Source organism: Echinops telfairi, unplaced genomic scaffold (assembly GCF_000313985.2).
Source record: "Echinops telfairi isolate 266 unplaced genomic scaffold, ASM31398v2 ScPeMD7_655;HRSCAF=1070, whole genome shotgun sequence".
Lineage (NCBI taxonomy): Eukaryota > Metazoa > Chordata > Mammalia > Afrosoricida > Tenrecidae > Echinops > Echinops telfairi.
The window spans coordinates 19,554,551-19,563,830 of NW_022104553.1; the positions used below are offsets into that span (position 1 = coordinate 19,554,551).

Below are 9,280 nucleotides of genomic sequence, written 5' to 3' on the forward strand. Positions count from 1 at the left end.
AGGTCTATCTATATAAGATAGACAATCCCGAGGAGAAAACAATGACACCAACAGTTTGGGAGGGAGGAGGGAAAAGGGGCAGGGGTGGGGGAAGGAAGGGGGAAGCCAACAAACCCAGGGACAAGGGGACAAGTGACCTAATGTCGATGGTGAGGAGGGCGTAGTTTGCCTTGTGGGGCTTGATCAAGTGCAATGTAACTAGAGGAATTAATGGAAGCTGAATGAAGGTCGAACATGATACTGGAACAAGAGTAAAGTAAAAGGAAATAGAGGAAAGAACTAGGAGGCAAAGGGCATTTATAAAGGTATAAATACAGGCACATGCATATGTAAATATATTAATACATAACGCTAGGGACACAGGTCTTTGCACATACGCTAAATATTAAGGTAGCAGACAGACACTAGGCCTTTACTCAAGTACTCCCTGAACACAAGAACACTTTGTTCTAAAACTGGTACTCTGTGATGCTCATCTTCCTGATAGGATCACTGAAGACAAAATGGGTGCATAAACAAATGTGAAGAAAGCTGATGGTGCCCAGCTATCAAAAGATACAGTGTCTGGGGTTTAAAGGCTGGAAGATATACAAGAGGCTATCTAGCTGAGAAGCAACAAAGCCCACATTGAAGCACACCAGCATGTGTGATCATGAGGTGTCGGTGGGATCAGTTATCAGAAGACCCAGAACAATCAATCATGAGAATGGAGGGATGGGGGAACCCGTGTGGAGACCCAAAGACCATCTGTAGACAATTGGACATGCCCTTACAGAAGGGTCACAAGGAAGGGACAAGCCAGCCAGGGTGTAGTATAGCACCAATAAAGCATACATTTCTCTAGTTCTTTAATGCTTCCTCCACCCCACAATCATGACTCCAGTCCTACCTGACAAATCGGCTAGTCTAGAGCATGTACACTGGTACGTTAAGAGCTCTTGACACATGGAATCCAGGGCAGATAAACCCCTCGGGAACAATAATGGGAGTAGCTGACACCATGAGGGTAGGGGGAGAAAGTGAGAACCAATCAACAGTTGTCAGGGGAGCCAGCCCCTAACAAATCATCACAGAACCAGCAGGTGCAATTGTACAGTGATACTATTTAAATACTATAGTAAAGGCATAGAGAACACCAGATGGAAGAGTGAAATAAAGGAGTCACGTATTTCATGGTAGCATGATCACCTCAGCTCCTCGTTGGTACATGTGGAGATGGAAGATGAGAGGGCAGGAGAGAGGGCGGGGAAGAACAGGGGGAGAGGGAACAAGGGAGAGGGGACCAGGGGAGAGATTTCTAACCAAGGCTTATCTATCTTTTGAGGGCGCGCAAACCCCTTGAATACGGGTAAAGACAAGTCACAGGAGGGGGTTGTACTACAGGTAATACCGTGAGCGGGGGACGATCTAGGGGTGTACATGCAATAGGAAGGGGAGGGATTGGGGGTAGACAAGTGACAAGATGGGCAGATCCTAGATTCAGGATGGCAGCCTAACTTTGGATGTCACAGAGCAGGTTTGACCTGTTCTCTGGCTCTCCATGGAAACAACTATCCTTATCAGTACAGTCTGAGCCCCACCTACAGTGCATTAGACTGATGGCTGAATGCACTCAGGGAGATTATCTCTAAGCACCTGACCTTCCACCATGTGCTGGCAAACAGCCTCTAATGTTTGGCATATCTTTGCGGAAGACAAAGCTGGGGAAATGTCTTTTTTATATTCCACAATGATGGAGGTATACCACCACCCCTCAAGGGGGACAACAGAAACGTGGGTAAAGGGAGACAGTAGTGTAATATATGAAAATAATAATTTGTAAATTATCAAGAGTTCATGAGGGAAGGAGGCTGGGGGAGGGAGGAAAAAAATGAAGAGCTGACACCAAGGGCTCAAGTAAAATGTTGTGAAAAGGTTGATGGCAACATTATGTACAAATGTGCTTGACACAATGGATGTGTGGCGTGTGATAAGAGCTGTCAGAACCCCCAATTAAAAAAAACAAAAAAAACACCCAGTACTGAGCATGAGAAAGAAAATGTTCCAAAACTGTTGATTGCATGACTGCACTATTCTTAATGATTGTAGTACCGATTGTTTATGTGAATCACATGCCAAAAAAGACGTTGTATACACTTAAATACAAAAATGAGCCAATAAAATGATTAAAAAAGAAATATATATTGAATTTCCACATTCAACATATGTAAAGGGTAAAATTGCACAACACAATTTTGGTGTACATAGAGTTCATTTATTAGAAAAACCTTTCCCACATTCCCAAAGTATAATGATGTATGAGTTAGATGAGATTATAGGAGAGTTTCCAATGTTTATTGCTTTCAGGACTTTCCATTTTCTATGAGTTCTTCCACATTTTACTACAAATGTTCATGTAATCTGGTTTGTTTTGCTGGTATTTAATAAGGTAAAATATATTAGTGAAAACACCATCATATTCTTTCCTATGGTTTTTGACCTTAAGAAATATTTGCATCGGACAGAGCAAGATAGGACAAAATACCAATTTATAAACTATCAAGGGCTCATGAGGGAGGGGGGAGCGGGGAGGGAGGGGAAAAATGAGGACCTAATGTCGGGGGTTTAAGTGGAGAGAAAATGTTTTGAGAATGATGTACAAATGCGCTTTACACAATTGATGTGTGTATGGATGGCAATAACAGTTGTATGAACCCCTAATAAAATGTTTTAATATATATATATTTGAAAGCAACTGAGAGTCATAAACTATTCTAGCTAAGCTACCTTTCTATTCAACATTGTTGCCTTGATGTCTTTTAGATGACAGAAACGTAAATGATGGCTCTAACACAGAAACCTACCCCTCACAGTTTAGGAGGCAGGCAGTCTCAATTCAGAGCGCCAGCTCCAGGCCGTTCAATCTTCATGTCTGCAGATTCTAGAAGGTTCCCAGTGCAGGGGCTCTAGGCCCAAAGGAAGCACTCCATCCAGCTCCTTTTGGTGGTACTAGGTTCCTCTGCTCACTTCTTTTGTCATTTGTAAAATTAAAAGTGTTGCAAGGCACACCCCAGAGAAATACCCCTTATGTTAGATCAGGGCTCTACAGGGGTTAAGGGATTTCATCTTATAATTGATTGGCTCATTACATCAGATAACATAATGGGAAATCATTATATAACTGCCAAAGCACTGAGAATTATGGCTGAGCTAATTTGATACATATTTTGGGGCAGGTAACCCAATTCATGACAATAAGAGGATTCTTCAATCCCAAATATATACCTAGTGTGCTTTGTTCTAAGTGAGCTCTGATGGATATTATATATAGGATACCCTTGCTAAAGACTTTTCCACATATCTGATGACCAAAGTATTTTTCTCCCTACATGATACCTGTAACATATAAGACATAATTTATAATGGGGGGTGTTGTCACATTCACTGCATTTACAAAATTTATTTCCGGGGGAAATTCTCGATAATTTATGAAGGCTGGACTTCTTAAAAAAGGTGGTTCTACAATCATTACATTTCTACTCCCCACAAGTTCATTGCTGTTTAATAAGGGCTGAGTTCTTGAAGACGGTGTTTCCATTGGCACTGGATTCACAGGGTTTTGCTCTTGACCCAGTTCGTTCATGTGTAAAGAGGAATGACTCCCTGAGGAGTGTTTTCTTACCTTCAGGGAGTCTGATTTTTCTCTGCCGTGAGTCTTCTTATGTTTATCAAGGACTGACATGTGGGCAAAAGCTTTGCCACATTCGCTGCACCCATATGCTCTTTCTCTGGGATGAATTTCGTGATGCTGAATGAGCATCGGTTTGCTTCTGAAGGCTTTTTCACATTCAGAAGGTTTCTCTCCTGTATGAATTCTTTGATGCTTGGTCATGTCTGATTTTAAAAAGGTCCTTCTACCTTCGCTGCATTGATAAGGCTTCTCTCCTGTGTGATGTCCCTGATGTGCCATGAGGTAGGCCTTCTGGGAAAAGGCTTTTGTACACTCATTGCAATCATAGCATTTCTCCCCCATATGAGACCGCTGATGTCTGTTAAGCCGGCACTTCCTGCTGAAGGCTTTCCCACATTTGTTGCATACGTAGGGTTTTTCCCCTGTATGATTTCTCCAATGTACTCTGAGCTGGGACTTTCTGGAGAAGGCTTTCCCACATTTATCACATCCATGGGGCTTCTCTCCTTTATGAAATCTCTGATGTTCAGTGCGCTGAAGCCTCCTCATAAATGTTTTCCCACTGCATTCATGAATTTTCTCTCCTTTTTCAATTCTTTGATGTCTAATAAGTTGTGCCTTCTGGGAGAATGCTTTTCCACATTTACTGCACTCATGCGGCTTCTCTCCTGTATACATTTTTGGGTGGTAATTCATGTGGACAGAGGATTTCTTGTATCCACCATACTCATCATAACCCTTTTCTGCATATCTTCTATTCTGGATAACAAAATCTAAAGCTGTCAAACTTGTACAAGGTGAGTCGAATGTCTTCTGCTGTTGTTTCACAAGAACTAAATTTTTGGCTGAATGGAGATTCCTTTCAAGAGCATAACTTTGTTGATATCTTTCCAAACTTTTAAGCTCATTTTCGTTTTCTGGCTGCCACTGCAGTTGGTCAACTGCTTTTATTTCTTCTGGAAAAAAATAACAAAAACATCCATGATCATTTTAGGGAGGAAAAACTATTCAATGCCATGGTTTGGGATTGGTTTTATAAGAAATATGCCTACAAGAAATATACTTTATTGAAATGCACTCTCACACTCTTAGAAAAATATACAGTATGTCTTTTCTCCCCACTTTATCTCTTTACCTTAACCAATGGTTAAGTCCCAAAGACAAGGTGGTTAATGCCAAATTGGCATTACCATTTATACTCGAGTATATATGGTAAATGAAAAAGGAGGATGATCACTTCAGATAACAAAATAGAAGATAACCACACCGTTATAGAAATGCCAAACCAATAGAATGATGGCCCAGTTAGGTTGACATGCTATCTTGATCATCACAGCGAATGCTACTCCCATCTCTCACCTTGGTGTTTGTCACTGCTACATGCACATTGCTAATGCACAACATAGTCAGCTAGTCTTTTTCCTTACCATTCATTGTGGGATACAGAAAGATTTCTTCCAAGTTGTCTCCCCCAAACATATGCCATACTCAAGACACGTGGTAAATGACTGTAGACTAGCAGGTTAATGCAAGTAGGTCAGAGGTTACACTCCTTAAGGGTATCAGCCATCGAGAGCAACCAGACTGTATAGTCTGACTCACCCCAAGTAGCCCACTCCTTTCTGATTAGGATAAAGATTGTTCCCTTGAAGAGGAGCCCAAAGGTAAGGTAGGGACCACTCAAGGATGACTAAGGTTAGGCTACTATATTGAGTCTAGGGTCCACCCATCTTGTCACATGTGTACCCCTAGTCCCTCCCTTTACTATTTCATGTACACCCCTAGGTCATCCCCCTCCTATTGCTTGTTATTGCCTATGTTACAACCCCTCCCTCTGACATAGGTTGTTATCTGTAATCAGGGGGCTTCCATGCCCCCAAAGATATATAAGCTTTGGTTAGAAATAAGACCTCATGAGAGCTCTCCCCTGCCCTCTCGTCTCCCACCTCCATGTGTACCACCAAGAGGAGCTGAGGTGAGCATGCTACCATGAAATGTGTCTGACTTCTTTATGGTACTCTCTCTCCTATTCTCTATGATTTAACTATAATCTTTGTATATCATAAACTTACAGTTGCGCCCACCGAACCCGTAATTAGTTGTGAGGGGCTGGTTACCCCCACAAATGGCACCCATTGCGTGGCGTAAGAAAATAACTTTTTTTTTTTTTCAAAAGTAGCTAGTGGCTTTATTACCATCTCCACTGCCAGTCTCTACTTTTTTTTTCCCAATCATTTTATTAGGGGTTCATACAACTCTTATACATCAATTGTGTAAAGCACATTTGTACATTCATTGCCCTCATCATACTCAAAACATATGCTCTCCACCTAAGCCCCTGGCATCAGCTCACTTTTCCCTCTCCCTCCCCGCTCCCTCATAAACCTTTGATAATTTATAAATTATTATTTTGTCTTATCTTGCACTGTCCAATGTCTCCCTTCACCCACTTTTCTGTTGTTTGTCCCCCAGGGAGGAGGTTATATATAGATCCTTGTAATCTGCTCCCCCTTTCCAACCCACCCTCTCTCCACCCTCCCAGTATCGCCACTCACACCACTGGTCCTGAAAGGATCATCTGCCCTGGATTCCTTGTGTTTCCAGAACTCTTTTGAGTTACACACCAAATTTCAAGGCCCCACCAGACAGTAGAATTTATATCATAACCGTACAATTGCGCCTACTGAACACTGATAGTTGTGAGGGGCTGGTTTCCCCCACAATTCATAAATGCAAAATTTCACATAAAGAGTTGCTAAGTGAGATGATGTTCTATAAAACAGGAGGGAAAAAGAACAACTATGGTAGAATCAACAATGAATAAACACAACGTAAGCTACATTCCAAACTAAGCCACAAACCAAACTTCTTGCCACTGAGTCAACGACCTTCCTTACAGGGCAAAGTAGTATTATGACTTGGGGTTTCTGAGACTATAAATCTTTATAAGCGTACACCCTCATCTATCTCTAGTGGTGTGACTGGTGGGTTTGAACTACCTATCTGTAGTCAGCAGTCTCAGATTTCATCTACTTTTCCACCAGGGGCTCCACCTTCCAAACAGAACCTTATAAGATGGAGACAAACAGTAACAGAAATAAGTCGGTGTCGTAGATCATTGTGATTGGTTCCACCTTTCTCCCCTTTCCCTCTTGGTATCACTACTCTTATTATTGGTGCTGAGGGGTTTATCTGTCCTGGATTCCCTGTGTTTCCAGCTCTTATCTGTACTTGTGTGCATCCCCCTCCCTGGGGGATGGACAACGGTAAACTGGGTGAAGGGAGACATTGGAACAGTGTAAGACATGAAAAAGTAATAATAATAAATTATCAAGGGTTCATGAGTGAGAGAGGGAGGAGAAAAAATAAGGAGCTGATAGGAAGGGCTCAAGTAGAAAGAAAATGTTTTGAGAATGATGGCAACAAATGTACAAATGTGCTTGACACAATAGATGGAGGTATGGATTGTGATAAGAGTTCTACAAGCCCCCAATAAAATGATTTAATAAATCAATCAATCAGTATTGAAATAAAATGAGAGAAGATGGTGGGGAAATCTGATTTAGGATGAATGGCTATACCTCTATGGACTCAAACTGACAACAGCAACTAGAAAAGGGGAGGAGCCAGTTTATGTTAATAAGGGCACAAGAATTTTGAAAAGGAGGGTGAGAATGGTTATATGAATTGAAGGCCATCACTGCCATACAATTGTACATGTTGAAATTGTTGAATTGGTTTATTTGTGCTGTATATGTTCTCAACAACAAAATATTTTAAAAACCAAGCAAGCCCCCTCAGGACCAATAATGAGAGTAGCAATACCAGGAGGGTAAGGGAAAGGTAGGGGGTAGGATGGGGAAACCCATCACAATAATCTACATATAACCCCCTCCCTGGGGGACGGACAACAGAAAAGTGGGTGAAGGGAGACATTGGACTGTGTGAGCCATGAAAAATAATTAAAAAGGGGAGGGTTTAAGAAAAAATAAAAAATAATAATTTATAAATTATCAAGGGTTCATGAGGGAGGGAGGGTGGGGACAGGAGGGGGAAAAATGAGGAGCTGATAACAAGGGCTCAAGTAGAGGGAAATGTTTTGAAAATGATGATGGCAACAGATGCACAAATGTGCTGGACACATAGATGGACAGACAGATTGTAATAAGAGCTGTACGAGCCCCCAACAAAATGACTAAAAAAGGAGAGCGGTGGGGGTGCAAAAAACACAAAACCAAGCAATCAAAAACAAACAAACGAGCAATCACGCAAAAAGAGAAAGTCCACAAATGTGAACAAGTACACTACAGTACATTGCACCACAGTGGGTGTGACGTCATTGGTAGAAGGGAAATTTTCAGACCAGGGAAGATAGACAATAGGAAGTAGATAGCTACAAGAAAAGAAGACGTGGAGAGGTGAGAAAGAATGAAATCCAAGTTTTATGTGAGGTGATTCAATCCAGAAGAGAGAAAAATGGGAAGCCATTGTCCATTAACAATAGACCAAGGAAAACAGTCTTAGTTTTAAAAAACGAGTTGATAAAGAGGTTGAATAGCTTTCTGGTACAACAAAAGTTCTGTAAAAAACATTTCTAAAGTGTCAACCCATCCAAGACCAACTGGACTGTGGTGTTGCTTCTGCCCATTGTCTGGGCTGTCACTCACTCACCTGGGCTGCTCCGATCGTGGATTGCTCCTCCCACTGTCCATGACTGTTCTCCTGGTTCCACCTTGAACACTGGCTCTGGTTTGGTATCGAGATATCCTACAAATGGGAAATCACCGGACACTTGGCACCAAATATTTATGTTTGGAGAATCTATGGGAACTGGGGGTGGTTACGCTTCAGGCATCATACTATTTCTACTCTGCTAGATTAAATGTTGTTGTTTTTCTAACTGAGTATAAGTTATATGCTCTAGTATCAAAGATGAGAATAAACATCCATGACTTACAATTCTTTAGTCCAAACATGATAGGCATGGGGCTTTAATGATTTCATCAAATGAAAAAGAAGATCGATGGAGCCCACAGTGAAGGACCCTGTGATATTCCCCTTACCTGTCGATGCCAGGTTACTGTAATTCTCCAACATCACATCTTTGTACAGGTCCTTCTGAGTGGGGTCCAATAATTGCCACTCTTCCCAGGTGAAGTCCACAGCCACATCTTCAAATGATAAAGGCTCCTGGAATACATTTCTGTGTTAGTCTGAGTACTTTAAGAGAAACAAATCCACAGAAACTCACATATAAGAGAGAGTTTTATACAAAGGTTAAGTGCACATCAAGAAAACATCCCAACCCAGTGCTGCTCAAGCCCACAAGTCCAACATTAACCCATTAACCCATATGTCTAACACCAAGCCACAAAGTCCTCTTCCATCTCACAAAACAGATGCAATGATGCTGACTGCAGGAGGAAAACTGAGTCAGGCAAATGTGGTGAAGAAAGCTGATGATACCTGGCTATCAAAAGATAAGGTGCCTGGCTACCAAAAGATAAAGCATCTGGGGTGTTAAAGGCTTGAAGTTAAACAAGCGGCCATCTAGCAGAGAAGCAACAAGCCCACACGGAAGCAGCACACCAGCCTGTGTGATCATGAGGT

At 41.7% G+C, this 9,280-nt stretch overlaps 1 protein-coding gene across 1 annotated transcript in view; it reads right to left on the bottom strand.

Annotated features, from left to right (window-relative positions):
- Window positions 1-2,675: 2,675 nt before the first annotated feature.
- The window catches only part of LOC101650371 (zinc finger protein 577), an 8,486-nt gene continuing 1,881 nt past the window's right edge, over window positions 2,676-9,280 (bottom strand). The window contains exons 2-4 of the mRNA XM_045292574.1: window positions 8,734-8,860; window positions 8,342-8,437; window positions 2,676-4,626 (exon numbers count right to left, since the gene is read on the bottom strand). Coding sequence (XP_045148509.1) covers window positions 3,365-4,626; window positions 8,342-8,437; window positions 8,734-8,860 — 1,485 coding nt within the window. The 3' untranslated portion in view covers window positions 2,676-3,364. The remainder of the gene's footprint in view (window positions 4,627-8,341; window positions 8,438-8,733; window positions 8,861-9,280) is intronic.